The sequence below is a fragment of the Brachyistius frenatus genome, unplaced genomic scaffold, assembly GCF_029030835.1.
Source record: "Brachyistius frenatus isolate BFR_SWC_R1_liver_20210118 unplaced genomic scaffold, ASM2903083v1 Contig_13, whole genome shotgun sequence".
NCBI classification, from domain to species: Eukaryota; Metazoa; Chordata; class Actinopteri; family Embiotocidae; genus Brachyistius; species Brachyistius frenatus.
Genome location: NW_027210612.1, coordinates 1,210,471 through 1,237,347, shown reverse-complemented (window position 1 = coordinate 1,237,347; position 26,877 = coordinate 1,210,471). Strand labels below are relative to the sequence as shown.

At 40.6% G+C, this 26,877-nt stretch overlaps 1 protein-coding gene across 1 annotated transcript; it reads right to left on the bottom strand.

The window, feature by feature from the left end:
- Positions 1 to 795: 795 nt before the first annotated feature.
- Positions 796 to 26,737, bottom strand: parga (poly (ADP-ribose) glycohydrolase a). The gene is made up of 19 exons (XM_069692694.1): positions 26,628 to 26,737; positions 26,312 to 26,404; positions 26,044 to 26,131; positions 24,750 to 25,403; positions 24,465 to 24,597; positions 23,105 to 23,221; positions 22,900 to 22,980; positions 22,363 to 22,437; positions 18,355 to 18,447; positions 17,035 to 17,189; positions 12,981 to 13,060; positions 12,814 to 12,874; positions 11,764 to 11,839; positions 8,496 to 8,643; positions 5,003 to 5,081; positions 4,780 to 4,888; positions 4,277 to 4,382; positions 2,879 to 3,007; positions 796 to 2,152 (listed from the first exon to the last, which is right to left on the bottom strand). Exons 3-19 carry the CDS (start codon positions 26,070 to 26,072, stop codon positions 1,971 to 1,973), a joined length of 2,307 nt encoding a protein of 768 aa, XP_069548795.1. The 5' UTR covers positions 26,073 to 26,131; positions 26,312 to 26,404; positions 26,628 to 26,737; the 3' UTR covers positions 796 to 1,970.
- Positions 26,738 to 26,877: the final 140 nt, after the last annotated feature.

Below are 26,877 nucleotides of genomic sequence, written 5' to 3'. Positions count from 1 at the left end.
CATGAAAAAGCTCAAGGCAGGTTAGTCAGTGTTGGGTGACTATTGTTATTCATTTGTAGGATTTGCTTGGCACATTCAGTCAATGTTCAGCATCTAAATAAATCTTTGATTTAATGTAGCAGGCACCAGTAACCTAAATAAAGTTCAGGTCCAGGTAACCCAGGCTCACAGCAGACATCAGCAGTTAGGTCTGCCAAACCAAATTGACTTTGCACACCAGCCCACAGCTCCTTTGGTCAATGCAGGGCTCAGTACAAAGAGCGGGAGGAGCAGATAATGTGTAATCCACTTACCGCAGCCAAGCCTACACACCATTTATGGAAGTCCACGTCATGAGGTTATTTAGAAACCCTAATTCATCTAATAAAAGGATGTTTGAAGGCAGAATCAAATTTTTCTGAAAGCCCTAGGTACATGTGCTATCACCAAAATCAATCACATTTCTAATAATTAAATAATGTATGATTTCATGAAATTAAGTGACAAAAGTTGCGGTGCCAAGAGGTACAAACAGATACATTAAAGTGAAATGAAATCTCTCTGACGAAGGCAAAAGTTTGTAGTACATTTAGTTTTTTTCTTGACGATTTGTGAATAATGATGTAAGTAGAGTACATACCGAGAATACAGAGGAACGGCTTCTTGACAGAATTTTTGAGTTCATGTTAAAATGCATCAGTCAACTGAATTGAGGCTCTGCAACCTAAAAATAGTTGTTCCCTGAATTAATTAGCTTGTTTTATACTGATCCTCTGGTTTTAGTTGGCACATCATATTGATTTGAGCAAAAGAATACAATTTTAACAGGATATACTTTAATTAAGAAATTATAATAAAAATAGTGCAAGCTAAAACCCTAAAGTACAGTTCTATGCAATACATGTACGGCCTTTATGTTCATGAATCCACCATTAAATAGAACCCACAATGTCAATCAGACAAAGAGAAATAAAATTATTTTTAAAAAAAACAACAACATTTAAGCACATCTCCAAAGTAAATGTCGAATAAAAACTTTAACAAAAATAATATTTTTCGTGCAATTGTTTCTTTCTCTGCTCTCCTCTTTATTTGTATATACAGTATCAATACTGTGCCTAACACTGAATATATTTGACAATGATGAATATATATACAGAAGACAGTTAATAGTCTGACCATAAATTTCCTGTGTCTGTTTCTTCTCACATGATTCTCACACCAGCCATTATTTTTGACCGTTTCATATTAAAATAAGCCTTAAGGACAAAATGTTTGTTGAGCTTCAACTTTGTAGAGGATATAAAAGAGCAGCATATATTTGTAGAATATCTGATAATAAATGTTACCCATGCATAGACTACAGTATGGCATGTCATCACCTCTCTGCGTTCAGGAACCTCACCGCAGCCTGGGTATGGTAGATAAGAGACGACAACTCATCCAAAGAAAAAAACAAAACAAGTAGCAAACACAATATAAGACAAGATAACCGCGGAGGATTATCGTGTCCCGGATCATCAAAGAGTGAAAAGTGTCCACAACCATGCATATGATGACTATTTGGCCGTATTTATAATTAGTGTGTTAAAAAAAAAGAATTCCACATCACATTTAGACTAAAGAAAGGCCTAACAGCAACCAGGATTTACTATTGCTATAAGTCTCTGAAACGTTTCACCACATTTGGTGCCGAACTACGAGGCTCCTTTAACACCACCAGCGAGAAAGGCAAAACTGTGTTTCGGTAGTTTGTGTGTTGGGATCACAAACTTAAAGGGAAGTGTGTGTGTGTGTGTGTGTGTGTGTGTGTGTGTGTGTGTGTGTGTGTGTGTGTGTGTGTGTGTGTGTGTGTGAGAGAGAGAGAGAGAGAGAGAGAGAGAGAAAAAGTGATTGTAAGCACAAGACAGAGCACACCGAAGTTTCTGAACCTGGACTCTGTTTTACAGAGAGGCAGGGGAAGAGGGGGTTAAATTACAGTTCCCGCCCTGTTATTGAGAGTCTGGTGTTACAAGCGGCATCCCAGGATCCTTTGCCGAGTCCGAGTTGTCGGCGGTTGCGAGGGAAGAGACTTTCTCGTCGATGAAACTGTACAGACTGACGTCAGGTCGAGTCGTGCGGCAGTTGTTGCACACCACATTGAAGTACTCTTTCAAAAGGCTGTACAGCTGACCTGGGAGGGAGAAAGAGGGCGGTGGAGGGAGAGGGAGCAGAGGAGGTGGTGCACGGGGTCAAAAGAATGAAGAAATATGGTGTGAGAAAAAAAAAAAAAAAGAGGGACAAAAAGCACAAACAGGTTAAAATTTAAAGAACAAGCGAGAGACCGAAACTACAGCAGAAAAAAATAAAAATGAAAGTGTGTTTGGGCTCATTTATAAATCAAACGCACATACACACACACACACACACACGCCATGAGCTTTTTTTTTTTTTTTTTTTTTTTTGTAGCTCCACTTTAGGAAATGGATGGCTGGAGGGGAATTTCTCTGAAAGGCTTCAATAAATGTCAGCAGGAGAAAAATGAAAGGAGGGGGAGGGGAGAGGCTGAGGTAAGTTCAGGCAGTAATCCACTCTGCGGCTCAGGCTGAATGGATGGGCTCAGGAGCAAGAGATGGCCCATAAAGTGGAATAACTTAACACAGATGGACTGCGTCCTGTTATTTATGCGTACTGTCCCTGTAATGAAGCCAACAAGGACAACCTCTGCGTGGTGTAAAAGCCTCAGGAGCTCAGTGGCCGATATCATCACCCTTCCTGTTCATTATGTTATCTACCGTAAGAGCCGAACAGACGCAGGGCTGTCAAGATAAAAACTGTAACAACTGTGTGAATGCAGCTTGGCCAGAAGTCCCGCAAACAAAAACACTATAAACATTTGGTGTTTGTGTGCGAGTCTTACCAACGGTGACATCTTCCACGGTGAGAAAAGTGTGCATTTTATAAACATCTCTCATCAGCTGAGCGTCTCCAAACGTGAAGTACGCCACGTCTCTTCCAGCCTCTGCTGCGGCCATTAACTGAATCAGCGCTGAAAGCAAAAGAGAAGGGGAACGCTGAAGGGAGAATCAGGCACTGAAAACAACAGGAAAGTAATTGGTCAATAAGCCAGAGAAGGTACGGCTTCTGGCAGGAAAGAACATGAGTGACAGCGGCTATTTGTATCAGAAGAGTAAATAATCCACTGCTGGTGGAACCGCCTCATCAACAGCACTCAATCTTTGAGCCCTTGCAAATGAGGTCTTTAGACTTTTAAATATTTAACAGAATGGTTATAGAGTTCAGATTAATGAACATACAAAACAAACCATCATTTTCAGAAGGTCTGTAATCTTTACAACAGCATAACAGCTTAGTCTTATGTAACTACCACATCTCAAGTCGGCTCCGGTACTTTAATGTAAAATACTGTTATGGCCTTCTAAAAATACAGACTATGCTAATTCCAGGGCAGATGGGCGGAGCCCCCCGGACGCCAATATAATCCTCGGGAGCAAGTAAAGTCCAGTGCATCTATTCATAGTGTGCTGCAGGGGAAATGAACAGCTTCAGATTGAAATCTAACTGTACACAAACAAAACCGTGTTCATGCATTCATTTGCATGAAAAATATATGACATTGATGTGGAAATGTGTTGTTGTTTTCTTGTTTTTTTTTAGCACAGCACAGCCTGCATCACTCCAGTAATAGCACTGCCGATGCTCCTTTAGTAGCCTGTTGTGTGACAACTACATTTACATTAATAGTGAAGTTAATGAGAATGTGTCCAACACTGACCAGAAAGACATCCGTTCTAAATATATAGCGAGTGGCACTCAAGGGGACAGTAAGGGGCCCGTGCTTATAAAGAGTGATGTTGTGCATGTCCACCGAGACCAGCATCAGCCGGGATTTACGGTGTCCCTTCCCGATAATCAATCACCCTTTTAATGGAAAACATAAATGTGCGTCAGCTGATCAATAAAGGAAGGGAAGGATTGGGAGAGTGACACCCTGGGAGAGCTGCTAATTGACTAGAGGAGTCTAAGAGAGACCAGCATGTGCGACTGACAGTACATACTGCATCCAGCGTTGGCTTCGATGGCTACGACCAGTGGCGCGGAAGAACGGCTGATCCTGTCTGACCTACTGATATATTACTTGCCGTTTGAGAGTCGAGAGTTACAATTTTTATACAAGTAGTGCGATGCGTCTGCCACCCCAGTTTTTTACCATTTCAAGTCTCACGTGTGGAAAAACTGGTGATGTCTTTGCGGTTTCCTTTCTTTGGGCGTATGCTTGTATTTCAGCCGGTCATACCTTTGAGCCGTGTGTCTCCACCAAAAGCTCCACAGCCCCAGTTGCCCGTGGCTACCGCAGAGAGGTGCTTGGTGTTGGCGATATTTCGATAGAATCCACAGTACGCCTGGCAGGAACGCACAGGGAGTAAGACGAAGCAAAGGTGGGAAGAAAAAGACAGAAGAGCCATAAGCAAATGGGACAATTGAAAGTACTAATATATATAGATGTTGTGTAGTGTGGCCAGGTAAGGTGTTGGTAGCCTTCAGCTAAATTCAGTGGTGTTACAGATCACAGAGCCTTTAATTAACATCTCTGCAAGTGGTACCTGACAATATGTCAACGTTCACCAAGCTTTTTTATCAAAACACTGAAAAGACTGTCACGTACAACGTGATCCTATCTTATCAACTCCTGACAATAACAGCTTCTGAAAGATGAATAGGCTTCTTGCCCCCTTTCACACGGACTGTTTGGAGAATCGCTCTACTGAGTGTGAAAGACAACTAAATTTTTTTCCTCACCTTGTTGAGTTCTCTTGTCATCTTGTCAGGGAGAAACTGATCAAGGAATTGCCTGTATTTCAGAGCATCGATGGCCACAATCTCTGTGCATCTTCTCTGCCAGTCATCCCTGGAAATAAAAGAGAAGCTATGACAGGGATGTGATTTGCATTCGCCCATCTTTCCTCCATTTTCGTCTTACTGAATGTGAGATATTGGGTTTAAATTATCAGAGCAAGAATACCTGGGCGTCTCATCTTTGCAGCTGTTCTTCCATTCGTAACTCTCAGCATAGCCAGAATATTGACTGTACTGCTCGGTTCCTGCAGAATGAGAAAGACAAAGCCGAGGAAAAACTGGCATTATTCTGGGCTCTGTAGTCAGAGCACACAGTGGGTCAAAATCAAGTTTCAGTACCTTATTTCTTAAATCAAATTTAGTGCTTTCTATGCTCCCCATGTGAGTACACGGTATCAGCCTGTATTGGATTGTCATGAATAAAGCCCATTGATTTAATAAATAATCTGCTTTGGGGTTTTAAATTAAAAGCTTTCAGCCACAATTGGCATAAATAGATGGAACAGAAGAAGCTGACATTGGTTGCATGTGCAAAATACTTACATTACACCTTAGTGTATTATTCATCAACTGATATATATATTTTTATTTTTATAAATATAACCTCTGCTGGTATGTGCAGTGTGGTAGTGCTCAAGAGATTTCATCATTCATCATTAACAACACGGCTCTGCTCTATTTGGGAAAATGATGCTAATTAAATACATTATACAATACAATACATTATGCATTAGGTATAAGGTGGTTACACAGCACGTCACAGGACAGCAGGAGTTAAGTATGTGATTAACATAAAGGCTTCAGGGTCTACCGTATGTGCTGCCAGAGTAAAGGGTGCTACGAACAGAATAGGGGAGGTTTTCAGTTAAGTTGATTTTTCAGACCTCGAAGCTGTGTCCACTTTTACATCCAGTCTATGGCAAAGACCAGCAATGGTGTACGACGGGTCAAATAAAAAAAAAACAACAACAACATTTAAGTAAAGTTTGTTTACACTCAAGAAGGCATTTACGTCTGTCTCTGTGCCGAGCCATGCAAGTTAATTAAATGCAAATAAGAGAAAGAATTCAGAAGCATCCTTCAGACGTGGCTTTTAACCGAATCACAGGAAAGCTTTGGCTGAACGAACAAAAGGAACACGTACTTTATTTCAGCCATACTGTGCCACTCGTAGTCAAGCAAGTCACGTAAAGCTACAACACCAGCGACTCCTAACGTGGAAGGATAGATTATTCATATCATTTGGTCCATCATCAGGAGCTGTACTCCTCCTCCCTCACCTTCAACCTATTTAGTTTGGCGTCCTCCCATACAGGCTTCCATCATGAGATTACATCATGGATCTCTACCTACCTAGCAGAGAACCTATGGACATTCACACTTTTATGTTTGTTTTTAGTTTAGTTTGTTTAAGTATTGTAACAATTGACTCCTAAATGCACTTGAAAACTGACGTTAGGACACCTTTGAAGATGAAGAAATGTGATTAACTTGACCGAAAAGGAAAACGGAGAGATACAGAGAGTTTAGAAACAGAGACTAGACTTTAAGATGAAACACTGCATGCGTGTGAAGAATATTCTGAGGGTTTTAATGAATCTATGGCGTAACTGGCCCATTCCATTAGTGGAGCAATGACCTTAGTTGGGCTATAAATTCCTTTCTGTCCAAATGTAATAAAGTTAAGTGGAGAGGAGGAGGAGGAGGAAGAGGGAAGAGGGAGGGAGGCAGAATGATGGGTGGCAGGGAGGAGGACGGTGACGAACCACTGAAGGTCATTTGAGAGAAATGGGAGTTTCACAGAAGACAACACGGCGCCACACAGAGCAGACCACGCTTGGCTTGAAGAGACAGAGGGTCGATTTTTACATTGCGTGTGTCTATTTGGTGGCATGCGTGGTGTGGGTCCGGGGCTCTCGCACTAACTGTTCCCTGCTCTGCTGTTCACATCCAGCATGTAAGGAGCACTCAAAGTACAGTGACAGAGAGCACATCAGACGATGCCAACTTTTAGTCTCTTCACGTTTTGTACGTCTACATATAACTCGTCCCTTCGGTTCAGAGAAGACTCCACCAAAAGAAGCAATCAAGTGCAGGCATTTTTTTTTTTTTTTTTTTAAGTCATACTTCATGTCCTGAAGAGGCGTCATTATCAAACAGGATAATTACGCTCTTGTGTGCAAAGGATCATTTAAGGTCTCGGTGAAATACAAGCAGCAAAACAGAACAAGTGGTTGTTAAATATTTGTTATGCCGTGCTAAGTATATAAAAATGAATACGACGTGACATTAATTGTCATTAATTAAGGTTGCGAGGGAGCAATGAGCAAAAAACGTCTCGCTACACGATGACACAACAAAACAAAAATAATGACGGTAAACTTGGATGTACATACTTGATCGAATTACATTATGCAGGCGTTCATACTGTGTACACCCCTATGTTTATCTTATTTCTTTTTTTTTTAGCAGCAAGTCCACACAGACTAACAGAAATAACCACATGCCCATTTGTCTCTCACTGTAAAAAGAGGGGAGTGAGCTGTGAGGCAGAGAAAAAGGTAGGATGTGCAGAATAGCACGAGGGAGGGAAGTGGGACGGCAGAACACTCAGGCCGACCAAACGGTGAGTTGGTTGAAAAATAGAGCAATTCTGCTTCGGAGAAATGAAGGATAACTGGGCAGTCTCAACTGAATCAATGCAATGGATTTACCTTCAGACTATAAGAATGTATGGGGCGCGGGTGGGGAGTGGGCGGGGGGGGGGGGGTGAATGGAGCCCAATAAACACGAAGCGCTCAATGAACATGAAGGAAAAAACAAAACACTAGTTTAGCCTTAAGTGTAATATTAGAAAGGTATGAGATACATAAAGTAGATGTGTATAGTAAATTGGACGACGAGGAAAGGCAACAAAACACCAAACAAACACTAAAGGTTCAGTGTGTGGGATTTCGGGGGATTGATTAGCAGAACTAGAATATGTTATTGATAATCGTGTTCACTAACGTGTGATCATCTAAGAATCGTTGCGTTTTCGTTACCTTAGAATGAGCCCTTAACACGTACACAGGGAGCAGAACCTCTTCCATGTACTGACGTGTTTCTACGGTAACCTAGAAGGTACAAACCAAACACTGGCTGGTTCTTCAAACCCACCACACACAATCACAATCTTGGGCGGTGAGTGAAATAGTCCGCCAGTCGCAGTCAGACTAACTTCATGCTTGTAATTTTACAGTACATTCACTGTGTGTAAGGGAACGGCTTGACTTGAGCAAGATACTCTCTCTCTCAAGTCAAAATGCTGATTGGTGAAAACAGCAGCAAAGACATATAGCAAGGCAACAGCTGCTCACTGAATGTCTGCCCTGTAATAACTCTGTCCTCTGCACCTTGTGGGAAAAGAGGCACCATGTCACAAACAGTCTTAACTGGGTGGAAACCTATAAATAACCCACCCTACTATCCCATTTCTGTATCGGGACATTACTGAGAATTCTTCTGTCAGCTTTTGACTACTGTGAATCTGGAGCAACAGTTTCATAGCTGTCTCTTTTATCTCACTTTCAATCAACAGTTGAAACAAAGAGGAGCAGAGGAAGGAGCAGACTGAGTCACATGAAAGCGACGCACTTGAATAGAGAGAGAAAACACACCTGTGATGATGAGGCATTCGTTGGATTCCAGAGCTTCAGTAAAGAGGCGAGAGACAATGAGTTCCGGGTTGATGACGAACCTGATTTCTTCCTGGACCAGTCCATGTCCAGTGACCCCACCACCTACAAGCCTGTTTGCAAAGTCCACCTATAGTGAAATAAAGAAAAAGAAATAAAAGAGGTGACCGAAAAGTCTCAACCCCTCAGTCCTCAGAAGATACTTTACGTTCTCCTCTTCACAGCTTTCGTCATCACTCTTGAGCATTCTTGGGTGGTTTAATAGAATTTATATTCGATTAATATTTGTTGAAAGCAATGTCCACGTCATGTTCCGAGTTCAAATTGGAATAGGCGATATATTTATGGCACAACAGAATTCTAAAATTGCCCTTTGACCTGGCCATGCAATGCAGACGAGAAGAACTGTGAGGTTTTGCGAATGTTACTGCCATTACTTGAACAAACGGCTCTTTTAGTGTCTCTATAAGTGTCACCCACTGTGGTCATTTAATACAGATGAATGTCCAGGGATCATAGCATTGCTTCCTGCTAGGAAATAATTCAATCAGGAAATCACATCAAAAACAACAAACATGGCATCTAAAGACATACTTCAAATACCAATAAAATCCACTACTAATGGGGAGCAGAACAGTAACGCATGAATGTGTGCAGACCTCCTCTATTTTGTATACATATATAGGAGAGTAACAAGTCGCCAGGCATTCCCTGTGAGGTCCCACAATTTAGTGTTTAATCCACAGCGAGTGAAGAAACTCTTGTTTTAAACCAGGAGTGGGTACTTAATTAATCTTCAGCATTTATCACGTTTTAGTCTGACAGAGGAAAGGTAGCACAATAAAATAACAAACCTGCAAAAGGAAATTGATCCCCGCTGAAAATTTTTTGGTTTTGCAATACATTTTTCAGCAATCCTACAAGTTTTGTCAAAGACACCCATCAGTAAAAAAAAAATCTGTATTTATGTGTCGGTTTTTATATACGTCGATGCCATGACTGAGCATCTCTGTTTGCAAGTTGAGGGTCTCCATATCATTGAGCTGCAAACGAGCGGTGGCGGGGTTGGTGGAGACAGAGGTGAGGACTATTCGCATATTCATAGATCTGTTTTTACTGAATAAAGGAAGGCAAAGGTGTAATTGCATCTAAGCCGTACAGGGATTTTCTTCTTGGGAAAAACTTCTAAATGTGTCATTTTTATGAACAGAGATGAGTTTTTAGGAGTTTAATCAATGTCAGAAGAGGGACTTAAAGACCTTGAATTTTGGGATTTGATCCCAAAATTTATCAGCGTCCTAATTGTGGTTGTCAGGGCAAAAAATAGTTACTGAATATCTCAACCCAAATCAAATCCATGCACTGCTACAGCATAGAAACAAATGTTATGCAACAGCCTATATTTTCAGTGAAAAAACAATATTGCAGTTAAAATTGACAGCCAGCGCTAAACAGTATTGACTGTAATATCAAGTGCTACAAAAATGAAAGTTAACAATGTTCTTCTAAATGAAACTTCAGTCATTTCAGCATTTGGCAGAGCTTTACAAGTGGCAACTTCAATCTAACAGCAGGCCTATTAATTTGGTCCCGACTAAAATATCTGAACTTTTAGATTGCTTGCCATCACATGGGATTATTCATGGTCCACAGAGGCTAAATCCTACTGACTTTGGTGAAGTTTTAACTCTTCCTCTGGTGCCACCAGCAGGCCAAAGTTTTCACCCGTCAAATGAAATCTCTCTTCATTACTTGGATGGATGACACAAAATTGTATACAGACATTTGTGGCTCCAGACAATTAACACAAATAAACGTTGACGATCCTGTGATTTTTCTACTAGCGGCAGGTATGCCACATGGTTGTCATTTCAAATCGAGTGGTTTTACACGAAATGCCTCAATAATTGGACGGACTGAAATTAAAGCTTGTAAACGGATTCATGCTTTGAACAGGATGAACTGAGATCCCTTTCATGGTCCCCTGACTCTTCATCTGGCAACAACTTGTCCAGTTCTTTGGTCTATCACCAAAATGACTTTTCATCAGCATCAGCCCATCAACCAAATTCAGCTTTTATGCTTAACAAAGATGCTTAATATCTGTTGCATGTTAACATTAAGACATTATTGGCATGCTGATGTATTGTATGAATTTTTAATCAAAGCACTGCTGTGCATCACTGCAGCCTAAGCGAGCATGGCTACAGACTCGTTAATCACTGCCCTTAAATTCAGCGTATTACTGTAACATTAACAAATAACTGAGACAAACCCAAAAGTACTAAAGAATTACAGCTTTGCGCTTATTTTCCTGGTGTCCTGTTTCTGTGTAGGAAATATTTTGGTGTGATACTGGAGCTTCATGCCACGTGAGCCCACTCCTTGTTTTTGCGGCACGGATAAGAGAACAACACATTCAATCACAATGCTGATATTTAAACAGCCTGTCAGGGGTGGAGGTTCTGCTCAGTGGCCCACAGCTATGTCAATGTGTGTGACAGTGAGTGTGTTTGTATGTATGTACGTGTGTGTGTGTGTGTGTGTGTGTGTGTGTGTGTGTGTGTGTGTGTGTGTGTGTGTGTGTGTGTGTGTGTGTGTGTGTGTGTGTGTGTGTGTGTGTGTGTGTGTGTGTGTGTGTGTGTTTTTTTTCTAACCAGTCGCTCAACTCCTCACCTTCTTCACTAGTTCGCCCCCCCCCCCCCCCCAATCTCACCCCCTGACAGGATGACAGCCCACTCTGCCCTATCGGAGCCCAACACACAGGATAGTGGCCAGCTTGCTGAGGTAGCCATCAATCCGCCTGAAAAACTCCCTCCTGGCCCTCTGGGTCAACCCAGTGAGATGGCTCACCCTCGTCATCTTTTTCTCCACATGCCTCCGTCTCCCTCATCCCCCCACCCCAGGGTCCTCTCCTCCACCCTTGCCACTCTGAGCTACTCATGTGTATACATCAGTTGTCAACTGGAGGAAGAAAAATAAAACAGCCACACAGGAACAAAGAGGGGGGTGAGGAGACGGGGTGAATCTATGCAGACAGGGTGTCTTCCTGTCTGCATAACATACGCAGATATGACCAAGAATTATACAACTGATTTTCAGCTGCAGGCACAGCGTTTTGAAATCTGACACGGGAAGTGCTTTTCAGTGACTGAGGGACACCGACATGTGTACTGTCTTTTAATAGGCCTCGCTGAATAACTAGTTCTACTTCACATCAGATGCACAACTGTAAAAGAATTCTCCTTACCTGCAGCATCCCGTATCCATTGTCCTCAATCGTTCCTTTACACGTGATATGTAGGCGCGTTAGCCTAGTCTGTGAGCTTGACAAAAAAAAAATGATTGCAAGAATTTGAGCAATAATAGAACACAAAGACTAACAATCCACATCACATTGACACAGTTCCTGAAACATAGCCTCCAGCCAAATGTGTACTGTGTAGTTCTACTTCTGATGTCCATTTACTACATTTTCTAAATGAATTCGTAGTCTTTGAACTAGTAGCCATTAAGGAACATGAACAGAAAAGTCACAAACCTGATCCCATTCCCAAAGATTATTTGAATAAAACCTGTAATTATCACCCAAAACAAAAGGACCATCCTGGGATGACCCCATAGTCCATCTGGTGGGTTTGTTGAGGTTTTATGTAGGTGGATATAAAGTAATGCTGACGTGTTTGTGAATAATCATTCCAAAGAGTTTATCTGGGCCTCTAAGGGACTTCCAGTCCCTGCTGTGAAGGCACCTCCATGTTGACTTGGTGGTAAACACAGAGGTTTTTTACGGTCCTTTAAGAGTATATAATCTATCACCTCCACCACAACCCTTTCCACAAGAGTTTATCTACATTTGGAACCATTTAGTTTTACAATCCCACCTTCTACAAAGCTGTTTCACTATCATATTTCCTAGTAGGAATGGTGTCAACGAGTTAATGGTGGTGGTGATGATGATGATGAGCTTTGTACAAAAAAAAAAGACCTTGAGGTGTTAATTTTGTTTGGGTGAGGTAAAGACTACGCAGACAACATCAACATTTTTCAGATTTGTTCCTTCAGATTTTCTCGACACTTCAGTAAAAATGTTAACAATCTGATATCGCTTCATGTAAAAAAAAAAAATTTCTGACCCAAAACACAGCATACATCCATATTTGTCTAATGTAGAAAAAACTAATGCTCCTTTATATACATTGTTGTGGGTTGACTTTGACAAAAGTCCTAATTTAATTTATTTTAATTCAGGTCGTGAAATCATAAAATTCATTAAATCTAGGCATGTAGTGAGTATTACCTTTCCCAGTTTGGAGGATTGTTCAGGGTTTGTCTTGTGAATGTAACAAGACCCTTGGGCGCTTGAAAAACAGAGAAAGAACACATAAAGAAATTAAGTTTGTAAACTGAAAAACACAAAAAGCATCAAAGAGAAACAACATCATGTGGGATATTTCCCGTGCTTACTCTTCTCTGTAACTCTCCTGAAGTAACACAGCAGAGTTTTCAATTTTTCAATTTTTTTTGGCGAAGAACCGTCGAACAACCTGAAACGGAAAGCAAACCGAAATTAAAATTTGCAGAGGTTTTTCTATTTTTAAATTGTCCATGTTAAAGTTTTTAAACCTTCTAACAACAACAACAACAAAAAGAAAAAAAAACATTTTACTGAAAATATATTTTTGGCATTAAATAAAATGATGTGTTACATTTCAACAGATGAAAGACATGCATGTTTCCCCCAGTCATTATCTACAGCTCACTGCATAACCATGCAACAGCAACATGAGTGAGGTCAGGCTTTCAAACTGGCATGGTGTCTCTTCCATCTACCTACATCCTTCATACAATGGCACTGCCTGAGGCCGTGTCTCAGTTCTTCAGAGTTACTATTAAAACTAGGCTGGAAGGATGTAGGGAGAGACCACTGGACGGGCAACTTAAATCAACCCATACTGGTACCCTCGCTCCATTAAACGTGACCTAAGCTGATGACTAATCACAGTTCAGCATTCAGCGCTCCTTCCCACTGCTTTCTGCTCAGGACCAGTAGAGAAATAAAAACAGAAGGAACAAATGAAATGAAAAATGTAATGCACTAAAAGCCAAAAAAAAAAAAAGAGGCAAATTCATTCAAGATAATACCTGCGTATCAAGTGTGGTTTTCTCCACTGTTTAAATTCCTTACACAGAGTTTTACACACTCTCTGTGAACCTCCCCATCCCACCTATTCCATTAGTCAGTGTCAATTTGGCAGAAAGCATCCTGGAGGACACTATGCCTGTGAGACAGTGTAAGTGAAACATCAGGGATGTCCAGTATAGCCGCAAATAATGTTTTGCTGGAGAAAAAAGGAAAACTCATTATGAAGGATTTAGTCACAAGATATCTTGCAAAAATGTGCATTTAAGGACAGCCACAATAATTAGTCAGTTCTTATCCAGCAACTTATCTAATATTAAGTGAACATGGAGACGCTGTTTCTGACAGTTTTACCAGTAGCGGTTAAGGAGTTTTCTTCCAAATGAGGCAGGGCCACCTCATAGTGACTCACAAACAAGAAAACTAGGATTTATTCCTCAGTAATGAGCTTTCATTGTTGACCAAACTGTTAAACCAAGTTCCCTATATCGTTTCCTTCTCAAAAGGAGGAAAACACAATCTAAAGAGATGAAGTCTCCTGCTTTCTATCCTCCCCGTTGAATCTATTCATCACTTAACAGAGGACAAACCTTGACAGTTCTGCCAAAACAGCAATCAGCAGATTGCTTGCTGCTCTGCTTGCCCAAGACAGAGCGCTACTGTAGCCGATAAGCAAAGTGACGGACACTCCCTCAATTACCAGAGGAAGGGAGGGTCAGTAACGATCCGGGGCCCATTTTAGACTGCAGTGGTTGTCTTGTCTTGTCTCATCTTCTCAGAAACACCAAGATCCCCCGCCCCCTCTTGCTCTTTCCTGTATTTCGCTGCAGGCAGAAATGCTGATAGTGAAGGCAGGCCCAAGTGGTTCAGAGACGGACAACTTTGTAACTGAATCAATGCTTACTTTATTACGGCACCCATACAGATGAGACACAGATGATAGGGAAAGCATGATTAAGGTTTAGATAAAAAAAAAATAAGGGAGCTGAAGAGGTGGGGTGGCGGCTGAGGGAGTATTACTGCACGAGCATCTCCACCATGTTAGGCAACAACCGGAAGTTATTGCGAATGTCACTAATGAGGAGAAGGTGCCCTAAGGACAACGGGGAAAATTAAGTTGAGGTGATATCTGGACAATGTCATGGCTTTATTGAGGCACTTGAAGTCCAAAAATACAGTAATAAAGCTGGTAACAAAGTCTCATTACAACTCTTGTTACCAACAACACCTCGACTTTCTTGACATTATCAGCCAGGGGAAAAGAATACGTCCCACCAAATTCAGTTAGCCGTCTGCTCAAAGTCCTTCGGCAATATTTCAAGTCAGTCTTTAAAAAAATAAAAATAAAAAAATAAATTAAAAAAAAGGGGTCAGGTGCTCATATTAACACTAAGATCAGTTTTGCTTGCTGTATTTATCCGTTTATACTGACCATTAACGAAGTACTTCTTCCAGGATTATTAGTCTTGTTCGAACCAAATTTCAACAGGGAAACACAAATATAAGTGCCTCAGTGCAGGAAAGAGCGCTACCGCAGGTCGTTTGTTCCGACGGCTGTCAGACTCTTCAATACCACCATAAAATAACGTTGCACTGTTCATTTCATTTCATAGCACCTGACACTTTTTCCATTCATCCTAAACTGTATATATTTATTTTTATTTTATTTTATTTATTTTCATGTATACAGTCTGTGTGAGTGTGTATATTTAATAATTTCTCATTTTTCTAAAATAATTATTTTGATCTATCTTATTTTATGAATACGTATTTGTAAATTCTTTCATATTGCGTGCACCTTTTTTGTGTTTCTATGCTGCGGTGACGACTACATTTCCCCACTGTGGGATTAATAAAGTCTAAATCTAATCTAAATATAAAGAGGAAATATTATACTGAATTCATTGTGACTATGGAAGATATCCACTTGGCTCTCATTAACTCCAGATACATTTCTAAATTCATTTACATTGAAACTTAATGGCCAGCATAAACAGGAGGGACGATTTAGATACTAGTTCATATCGTTTTAGGGTGGACTTAAAAATTAAGAATTTATCCTTTGAGTTAGTTTTCAACAGGAAGTATGCCGGACAACATTGACAAAGATATTTCCCAGAAAACTGGTGACAGACGGCCAGCAGCAGCCATCACTCTTCTAAGTTTAGCTCAGACTGTACACATGCATCACTGCCCTTTCTTCCAAATAAAGTTGCACCTTAAGATTATGAAAAGCCAGAGACAGACAGACAAGTGTGCGCTGTGAAAACAGTCTATCAAAACAATTTGTTTTAATTAGCCATCCCAGGCTTTCTTAACAGACCACTGGTTCTGAGTAGGTAGAAACAGAGAACCCCAATTTAACACTCCTACTCTGACACAAAGGACACAACAGAAACATGGAGAAACATTCTCAGCCCACAGACCCATCCTCAAGTCTATAAAGTGATATTTGCAGCACAGCAAACACTTTGAACTACCTGACAAAAATAAATGAGACAACAAGCTATGACTTTGCTTAACGACCAGATCCAATCAATTCAACATGTTATAACCCCGTGTGCACGTATGCTAAAAATAAAACTTCAATTGTACAATGAACTAACTGGACACTTGAAATATCAGTAGAGGCTGAGTAAAAAAAAAAAGAAAAAGAAAAGGAACTCATCTGTCAAAGGTTTTCAAGGCAGTAGTGCCCCCTGATGGAAATCAGTTTATTTGACTTTGACAGGATCAAAAACAACTCAATCAAAATTCTACTACACTGTAATTAGAGCTGGGCAATATATCAATATTATATTGATATCATGATATAAGCCTAGATAACATCTCAGATTTTGGATATGGTAAAAGTGGTGTATTTTTACTTGTTTTAAAGGCAGCATCACAGTAAAGTGATTCAATTTTCTAAACTTACCAGACTGTTCTAGCTGCGCTGTTATTTTCCGTTAGGCATTTAGTCAGTTTATTTACATATATTAGGTATTTTGCCAAAAAATATTGTGATATTGGATTTGTCCATATCCGCAAGCACTAATTGCAGTAGATATTTGTAATTAATAGGGAAAATTATACTTATATCTAAATGTATTTGATGCCCAATTACTAGAAAAAAACACTTACTAAAAACAATCAAAGATAACCTAAAAGCAGTTATTATGTCAACAAAACCTGGGCAACGATCTCAGCACAGTCTGCTAAGATCTCCTCGGTCCCCGGCTTTAAATAATGGCTCAGGGACTCAGCATGGGACTGAAGGGGCAAATCTCATTTTATGAATAAAATACTAATGACGGCAGCCGGCCCCATTACCATAGTGAGCTAATGATTACTATTCTTGGCCTTTTTGGATTTTTCGCAGGGGTAGTGTGCCTTTACCTGTAGAAGTTGATCTCGGGATAATTGCAGTACTCCGACTTGCGGGAGTTGCGTCGGGGGAATGTGCAGAAGAAGGAGTTGGCCAACAGACAGGATATTTGCTCCTGAGACAGAGTCAGGGAATGGTTCATCCCTGACTTCAGTAGAGGAATTGGCTATAAAGAGAAAATAAAAAGCAAAGAGACAAAAGCCGGGAGACAGGGGATTAGAAAAACAAGGACAGATGCAGGGGAAAAAAAAAAAACATACAAGGTTATGTGGGTGTAGCAGTGTAGGTTTGGTTGGCTAATGAGGGCAGATAATTAGTTTAGCAATCCAGCAAGCAGAGGAGACAAGACGAGTTCCATTAGGTAAATGGGTGGTAGTAATTAAGGTCCTGTTTTTCTTGCTGTCCCTCAGGTTACTCAGTCAGACACACGGGACCCATCTATCTTCACTGATTAGAGCTAAAGAGCCTCTCAAGGCTGCCCAGTTAGCAGATCAATACCAGCTCTAATAATGCGCAAATAAACATAAGCCTTGACGTTTAATACTGCAAAACAAAGAGGAGAGACTCAGAAAGCTTCATTATCTTTCTGCTACAAATAATGCTACAAATTTCCTCCTTCAGTTAAACCAGAGGATCTTTGATGTTCCGCCCCTGGTATCTGTCTCCAGTAGCAACTAGAGGGATTTTCCTGTTCTGCCCAGAGTGGGAGCTGAATTCACTTAATATAATTCAACTGAAGACTCTGAAATAGATAATGTGATTAACAAAATATCAATCTTGTAATTTTTCAATTGCTATAATTTATGACAGAGAATGAAAATTAAGACAAATGAAGATGACATTTCAAAGATCTGTGACATGGATCAGCTCCATTTAATGTGAATGAAAGAGAGGGGTCCGGTTTTACCAAAATGTAACTGCTCAAAGGAGGAATGTCTACAGTGCCAGGCCAAAGAAATAGACTGAATGTTAAAATTCACAGCATTGAATGCAAAAAGTAAGTGGAGTTTCCTCAAGTTCACAAGCATTAGACATGAAATGGATGACAGGACATGACATGGAACTCTCTTCTCTCCCTTCTCTTTACTAATGAAGCAGTTCTTGATATGGACCAAAAAGGGGCATTCATTATCTGCCAGTTGTAACTCATGAGTTGATCCTGTACAACATCCACCACTTTGCCTCGCATCCCTGCCAGCAGCACATTTTTACTTTCTTATATGGCTTAAAAACTCCCAATTTTTTTGTACCTATTATTCTCCCACACAACTCAAGCACCCTCTAAACATAGACTGTGTATCGCACATATTCAAAAATAGCTTGACACTTACCAATGTGCAGAGGTGATGAGCTTTGAGTGCCAGGTTGACCATCGCAGGTAGTATGGTATCAAACAGTTGTTGTACTTCAGAAGGGTCAAGATACTGGAGAGCAAAGAAAACAAACAAACATACAAGCTGAAGTATTGTTTAATGGGATAACTCTGTGGAGCTCACTGCCTACTTAGGCAGGCAGTTACTCGGAGCCGGCAGTCAGAGTGACCGATTATATCTGACATGACAAATCGGTTTGTAACACCACTGGATTTTCCAACCAAAATGTTCAACAAAAAGTAAATCTAACAAAAATATTTTACAAGTCACATACACAAGAAAATTATTTCATCAATGGTAAATGGTCTGCACTTGTATAGCACTTAATCACCTTTACGTTCTCAAAGGGCGTTTTTTTTTTTTTCCATTCACCCATTACTGAGACTGAGCTGCCATGTAAGGTGCCCGCCATCACGAGTACATTCACACACCGATGGTACACCATCGGAGGCAACTTGGGGTTCAGTGTCTTGCCCAAGGACACTCAGGCATGTGGACAGCAGGAGGATGAGGAGGAGCTGGGGTTTGAACCACCAACCTTCTGATTAGTGGGAAACCCACTCTGCCATCTGAGCGACAGCCACCCCATCAATGGTGTCTTGTAATTAATTAGTTTAGGTCACAAAACCAAATCTATTCCAAAAATGTCTCCTTTATGTTTGTTTGTACATTAAAATCCCAAATTCCCAATTATATTACCTTTTAATAATATGAAAGCAAAGCATGACAATTGATTTTCAACTGTACAATATTTTCTCTAAGGTTTATTATTGTCTTATTAAGACAAAGAGAAAGGATGGCGATGAAAAATATGAGGCACCAACTACTCGATGAAAAGTTGAAATGGTCTGATAACAGTGATTCTGAGGTCATGACCCAATACCAATATCCAAGGAATGCTCTCTCATATACAACAATCCCAATTTTCACTGAAGGCAGCAGAGGTTTATTGTTGTTATTGGGTGAACTCGTACTCCTCAGATATCAATAATCCCAACACTTCAGTGGTGAAAAAAGAAACAGAAATGCTACAGAGCTGCTCACTACACTGAACCCGTTTCAGAAGAAAGTGCCATCAATCTGAGACCGAGCCCGCCACGGCCGAGCCATCCATACTTCAGCCTGTAGCTTACCTCAGCATCCATCTGCAATTCCCTCTAAAATAAACACACAGTTATTCCATCATACACCCAGATTTACAACGCAATCATTTATGAGCGTATTGGCTTCGCATGTCACTGTCATCAATCACTTGCCTTATTCTATCAAGGTAAGCAGTGGAGCTTGTGCTGATTAAATGGACCTTGTGGAAGCAAATGCAAATGACCAATTGTAGAGAGAGTGGCAGGGTGGCTTGATTTTCAACAGGAAGTCTTCGGCGGTTGATTTGGTCAGGAGCATTTATATGGCTGCAGAGCAGGTCTGACTAAATGCTGTCAGAAGTAATGAGCTGGCAGACATCATAAAGCGCTCCTGGGGGACTAATAGATGGTAGTTGGTGATGCGGCAGGATGAGGGCAGAAAGATGATCCCTCAGCCTTTCCCCAGCTACAGCAGCTGGCCACACGATTAGGCTACACACACAAACTATGCTCTGCACACCAATAAAAATGATAGACTGAGGTCCGTCAGAAAAGAGAAAATGTAGTGCCGCATGGTCTAATGATGGATTACACATTGTCAACCCATTCTGGTCTTTACAAGTTATTTTAATTTCTTGGCAGCTCAACCCAACAATGTTTTTTCCAGTACATTTAGTGTGAAAAGCTGACATAATTACTTGTTTTAAATACCTGTATGAGAGCGAGTGAAACAAAAAAAAGTGACAAAGCACAAAAGTGAGAGGATGGTGTTGTTGTCTGACTGTTGAATGTTTATGCACACCTGGAACATCAGCTGTACTTTTCCTGGGCTGCTTACCGGCTCAGCCCTCAGACATTCATCAGAAAGTGACACAGTGACAGTTTCATTTGGCAGAGGAGAAACACCAAGACGATTTACAGACAAGCCCTAATTTGGATAACCCCCCTCCCCCCCCGCGTGGCTATTACACGTTGAGCAGAGTGTCAGTCACTGGCTCAGGAGCAATGTACCTCTTGACAATTACCCCGGTGCTAGAAAAATGTCGCTGCAGATTTAATTAGGTGGTTTTAGCAAAGGAGTACAACACTCAAACTCGGCACAAACCACAGCAAAGGTGGAGTATTTCTTTTAGGAAACAGGCAAGAGACCCTGCAGTACTGTCCACAATGTACCATTAATAAACTAAACTGCTCACCGTCACAGAATGGTTGAAAACGCAGGCCATGTGACTTTTCACTCTTCATTAGACTACGCATTAAAGATAAATCGCTTTGGATGGTGCATGTCTGCTGTACAATGGTAACTGTTAATCATTTCTGCTCAAGTGTTGTCGTGATGCTCATTCTTCCTGCATCCACCAGCTGATGGGGACAGAAAAGAGCCTCAGCCAGTGGGTGATCTGTGCCTGTGCACATGTAGCTAATCACATAGGTGCATCACTTCTGCCAATTAAAGCACATTTTATAAAAAAATAAACTTGTGACATTCAAACCTTGACTTGTCCTCCTGTGAGCACCACTCTCCTTTGTAAAATGCCTCGGCAGCAAAGAAATGAAAAAAGTGGGGAGGGAGACACCGTGCTTAGGGCAGTGAGTGGACAGTTGGGAGTCGCTGATGCAGTAGGTTTCTGGAAGAGTCACGTACTTTGACGGCCTTACTTAGCATCCTTCCACATTTATTGGGCCTTTTAATTAAATTGGTTTAAGCTATAAAAAGGCTTAGGCAGCTATTGATCTACTGAGCTCTCTGCCTTACTCGGAGAAATGATTTCAGAGAAGAGGAAGAAAAAAAAATACCATTTCAGAATCGTCTGAATTTAGCTGAGTCATACATGATGTGAAAGGACGGACATCAGGTTCAAATACCAATCTAACGGGACTCTAACAGGAATCGCAAGCTCCCACTTAATTGTGAAAGCCACATTTGAATAATGATCTCATTCTTAATGGCTCTAACCAGAACATTCATTTTAGCCAAAAGCTATACTCCATAATTTACCAAATGAAGGTAACCAAATTAGTCTTGAAGCTGAATTTGATTTGCTATCTATCCAAAGACAGTCTTCTTTTTATGGTCCGTTTGGGTGGTAATATATTGTATAAGTAGACTCACTTTTCAAATGAGGCTGGCAATAGACAACCTTTTCGGAGGCAATTTATGTAAAAGGACTGAATCGTTAGTTGGAAATCCGTAAACTCCTCAAACAGTTTTAAAGACAGGTAATGTTGATCCCACATGGGACAAAGTTTCTCTAACAACAGGTATGTAATTACAGTCCCCCACTGTCTGAACAGAGGATGAGTGTTAAAAGAAAGAAGGAGGGAGACGGAAAGAAAGGAAGACGTTCCCTTGGTTCACCTGCAACAGCTGCTGCCGCTATGCTGTGCTCATCTGTCCTAACTGTATGCTGCTCCCATGAGACTCCCAGGTACCACGAGGGGACGACTCACACTGATGGGCTTGCAGCCAAAACAAAGGGAAGCAGATTCCCATCGCGATAACAGCTCTAGTTTACTCCCAGCTTTAGCTTCATTTTTCATTACGATAAATCTAAAAACACAATCATGTTGATTTAAACAAACACCGGAAGCGCACAGAGCCACCTGTCAGAACTGTGATTCACACAAACTCGCTGCTTTTCACTGATGAAGTGTGAGGAAGTAATTGTACAAATAGAAAAAGGAAAGCCTATTACAAAAGAACAGGGTTTTAAATTAGGTTTACCACTTAAAAGAATTTGATTTGGCTTTCAAATGCCACATGTTCAGGAAAGAAACCTGTGTAAGACATGTTTTTGAAATGAAGTAATGCCAGTAGTCTTTTAAACAAAACTTTTGTACAAGACAACCCAATAAAAATCAGGTTACAGTGACGTGAGCTTACCTCTGTGCAGAAAAGGTTCAAGGCAGTGAAGTCCCATTTCTTTGCATGGGCTGTATTATACCTCAAAATTGCATCCTGTCGAGGACATGACAAGTTATATATTCATAGAAGACAAACTTTAAATATATGACACTCTAAGGCAGCAGAATAACAAAACATTAATGCACAAAAATATTCGGGACCAGAGGTTACACATCTTCTTTCATACAGTAAAATACTGCATAATTGTTGCAAACTCTGCCACCATGTGGTTGTTTATGGAATTAGTTCGGTACATTTGAAACTGCTGTGACAGTTTGAGTGTAACAATGTAGGATCAGGATATCAGTGCAGTAATGTTTAAAAGCCTTCTTTATGTCACTCATTTGCTAAATGAATTGTGTATTCACAATGTGTAAAACACAGCATGTAATAATGGAGAGGAGGAGAGAAAAATATGTGGTTTATGTTGTTTGCCAACATGAAGAGGAGAGAAAAGAAGACAATAAGCTGCTTTCTTTGGTTTGGAATCAGCCCAGTGGATCACGGTTGTCTTACCCTCACATCCAGTGAACTTTTAAAGCCTGCCCGCAAGGCAGTCTGGATCAGATCCCACCGACTTTGGAAACCACTTCCATCCTACATGTCATCAAAAAACAAACATACTTTTACCATTTCAATGCTCTTACCCTAACAAACCTTGTTGAGGTAAAACAGCATGATTAAATGATGCATCTAAAGAGGAAGACTACAAGTAATATACCTCCATAGGAAAGAGATTCTTATCCGAGCAGGGCATCTTCACTGACACATCATCCCACGCATCTTTGAACTTGTTGGGGTATGGGACAGGGAGCACTCCCTCTCTGAGGAGATCTGTCTGTAAAAGGGAAATAAAAAGCCAACGGAAACAAGATTGTTGTATTGTTGTATTGTTGTTTTTAAAGTGGTGAAGATTAAAATAACTGATATCTATTTGCTTATTAAAATAATCTGAATTACATTAAAAAAAAAAAAAAAACATCTGAACTTTAGGACAGTATGGTAGATATTATAAAATTAAAGTCTCACTCTGCTCAAAAATATGTTTTTACTTCTTGTTCCTATGTTTGAGCTTCACTGTGCAGAACGATGTATGTGCAGTTTGACATTAGAAGGCTGTTTTCACAATCATTTGCTGGGACGGAAAAGTTTCTCTGTGCTTGCTGAAAATTTGATTTTAAGTGTTGAGCCTACACGTGTGATTTCTGACATCACAAATAGTTTGGAAGCTAATCATGGTTCAATATTCAACTTCTGCATATATGATGTAGACACTTGAAGCCTCCAGGTCACGTGCTATAAACTGAGAATTGACTTTACGGTGAAGTATTAGACATCTTGCGTCCAGCTGTAAATTATGTTAAATTAAATATATTGGGATTTAAATATTTGCATTTTCATAGATTCATTTTGAACTGATAATTTAACTTTTTGCGATATATCAAACACATATCAGCTTTCCACGCAGAGTATTTTTATGTTTTAATAGATGTCTGGGAGGATGTTAAAGAAAAAAGGGTCACTATGTGCAGTAGGTTGTTCAATAGGCCTGATGCTTCATGTTTAAGCTCAATGCAAAGAAAATGAGCATTCAAGCTTGACACTTCATATTCATATGCCATACATTCCTTTGTTGGCTGACTAAACAAATGAAATCCCTCCTGTCTTTCTTTACAGTAAATCCAAATTCATTGTTGCGATTTAATGATGGGTAGAGTCTAGTTTGGTGCTTGTTGATGGTAAGAGCACGTTGTAGCTACACAGCAGCACTGACAGAGTTCCTTTGGGACTAGCGGTGGGAGACGGTCTGATGGGACCTTTACTGACAAGAGCCCCTGAGGGGATCGTGGAGGATGGCTTGGCTCGGCCCAGCACTGTCTCCCCTTTCCCTCATTCACGCTGTCTGTATCTAAAGAGTCTATTTTACATCCTCTCTCCTACTTCCCCCCTTTTTATTTTCTCTTAAAACACCAAGTGTTCTCCCACTCCCCAGTCACATCTGCGGGCACGCTCTTGTTATGACTGCAGTATTCTTCACTACATACAAAGATCCAAAAATGAACAAGTGGCTGTTGACTCACCCGGATTGTGACAGTGTGATTAGGCACTACTTTCAGGTGAGACAGAGGTGGGGCACACTGGGGTATTCTGTTTAGCTCATCTATGGCTGTCCCAAGGCATTCTTTGTCCACGTTATGCAAAGCGACTGAAACACTGTACAGAATCAAAGCGAAACAGATCAGTTAATTACAGTACAACCAGAGAGCAACGTGAGTATAATGGAACAAGGGCACAAAAGGAAAGAGGATTCACAGATTACAAAAGATAAAAAGAGGAAGACAAGAATTAAAAATGTTCACAAGTACCTTTTCAAAATTGCACCTGACTGGCTTTCATTTGATGAGCGACTGCACTCTGCTGTCTCAGCATCTTCTGTTCCCATGGCAACAAGCTGGACTCTTTCTTTGGTTGAACTTCCTGATTCAGAGTCTTTGACAGTCTGCTGATGTTCTACTACCTGAGCCTTGGCACAGGCCGAGTCCTCTGCACTAGCACTGCCATCATACTCCTTGTCTGCACAGTTGTTGATGGTCATGGTTTTACAGACTGGACTGTCAGGGCTAAGCATCTCCACATCGCTGGGCACACTTACAACCTTACTGGGACTAATACTAGGACAGAGGGTGAGTTTTGGATTTGCAGAGTGTGCAGCAACACAGGTTGTTTTGACGGGGTGGGGACCAGGTGAACTGGGCCTCTTAGATTTCTGCCCATTAGTACAGTGTGTTTGAGCTGTGTTACTTTTACTGCCGGCAAGATCAGATTCATCCAGCTCACCTGCAGACCCACAGTCAATTGAATTCTGAGAAGCAATGTCATCGTGTGTGTTCTCTGTTAGTACACAGTCTTTTGCAGTGTCAGAAATTTGTGCTTCACAAAGGAGTTCATCTTTTCCATCCGTTTGGTTTGTTTGTGGCACATCAGTCTTTAGATCTTCTGGTTTGTCTTCAGCAGTCAAACTGCAACAGAAAAACAAGGTGACAAGTTAGCATGGTCATTTCATAAAATGTACTCTTATGATCAAAATCAACAGTTTTGTAAACTCTAAGCTCAGGCCAATATGTTGCTTCCTAAATTTAGGATGTTTTCAATCCAGTTTTTATTTTTATTTTTTATGCAAATCTTATTTGTGGTGTAGCTACATGAAAAGTAGTATGCAAATGCTCTTTGTGGCTTACAGTGATGCAATGAGGTTGTTGCTTTAGGTTTCCAATGGCATATGCCAGCCAACTGTTTTCACATGTGAGGCACTTCTACGACATCCGATGCACAGTTTCATGTGTCGATCGGATGAGTCTAAGAACAGCATCATAAAGGCTTTAACCAGCCTGAGGAAGAGCTGCACTCGGTACTCATCAAGGTTTAGAAAACACTGGCCATATGAACTGTTTTAAAAAAACTTAAATTACATGAATTGTACTGGTTTCATCTTGGATGTCTATGGACCTTCTTTTGAGTTCAAAACAGTGAATCAAATTGAAAATCCTGCATCTTTGCTTTTTCCAGACAGCCTGGCTTATTACATGAGCATATTCCTTCATTAGAAACACTAAGAACAATATGAGCAAGGCACAAACATTTCTCCACAAAAAGCATTACCTTTTTTGAGAATCCATCACTTCATCCATCTTTCACAGGACAAACAAGGCGACTCCAATGTAAAAAAAAAAACTAAAATAAAAAAAAACTGCTGGAGAAAGAAAAATATCGACACTGAAAAAAAGCCAAACATTTCCAGCTTTAAAACAAACCCAGTAAGTTATTGCATACAATAGCTACATGGTGCCTTTTACGGTGTCACTGAACTTCACCTACAAAATACGACGCTTTGTTATTGTCTCGTCTTGGACGGAAGAACCTGTCTTACCTTTGTGAACGACAGACAGGACGACTTTAAACAGGGGACTTCGGTTTACTTGTCCCCGATATGAAGCTGGACGAGTCGCCGGGGATAAAGTCGCTGTAAGACAAGGCGGTAAAGAACAGCTTTCACTTTCGTTTCCGGTATCACTCTCATTTTGGCAAAAATAAAAACCAACAACACCCTCGACAGGATGCGAGAAGCTAGCTAACTAACCCCAACAACGTTTGATATCACCTTCACGGCTTAAAAAGAATAAATAAAAAAAGAATAGTTAGTTACGGGTGGTACAATAAATGTTTTGAGGGATTTAGCTTCCTACCTTGTGGCGAACAAATCCAGTAATATATATATATATATATATATATATATATGAACTATTTCTCTCCGGACTACATGTCACTATAAATGTTGTCTTCGTTGTTGCTAACTGCTACACTTTGACTGACGGCAGGGAAGTCGGGACCAATCAAAACATCTTTCTTGGGAAAGTAGGCGGGATCGGGAATTGGTATCCAGGCAACTGGATCAAAAAGCAGTTTACTGTCGTACAATCCTTAAACTGGTTTGGA

What these genes read in the sequence shown, in the direction of transcription:
- parga (XM_069692694.1), bottom strand. Translation starts at nt 26,072, where the DNA reads ATGGATGAAGTGATGGATTCTCAAAAAAG. An exon ending in CAGGAGAGTTACAGAGAAGA is followed by an intron (nt 12,875 to 12,980) that starts GTAAGCACGGGA and finishes CTGTTTTTCAAG; the next exon opens with CGCCCAAGGGTCTTGTTACA. An exon ending in CGAATGCCTCATCATCACAG is followed by an intron (nt 5,082 to 8,495) that starts GTGTGTTTTCTC and finishes CTCATTCTGCAG; the next exon opens with GAACCGAGCAGTACAGTCAA.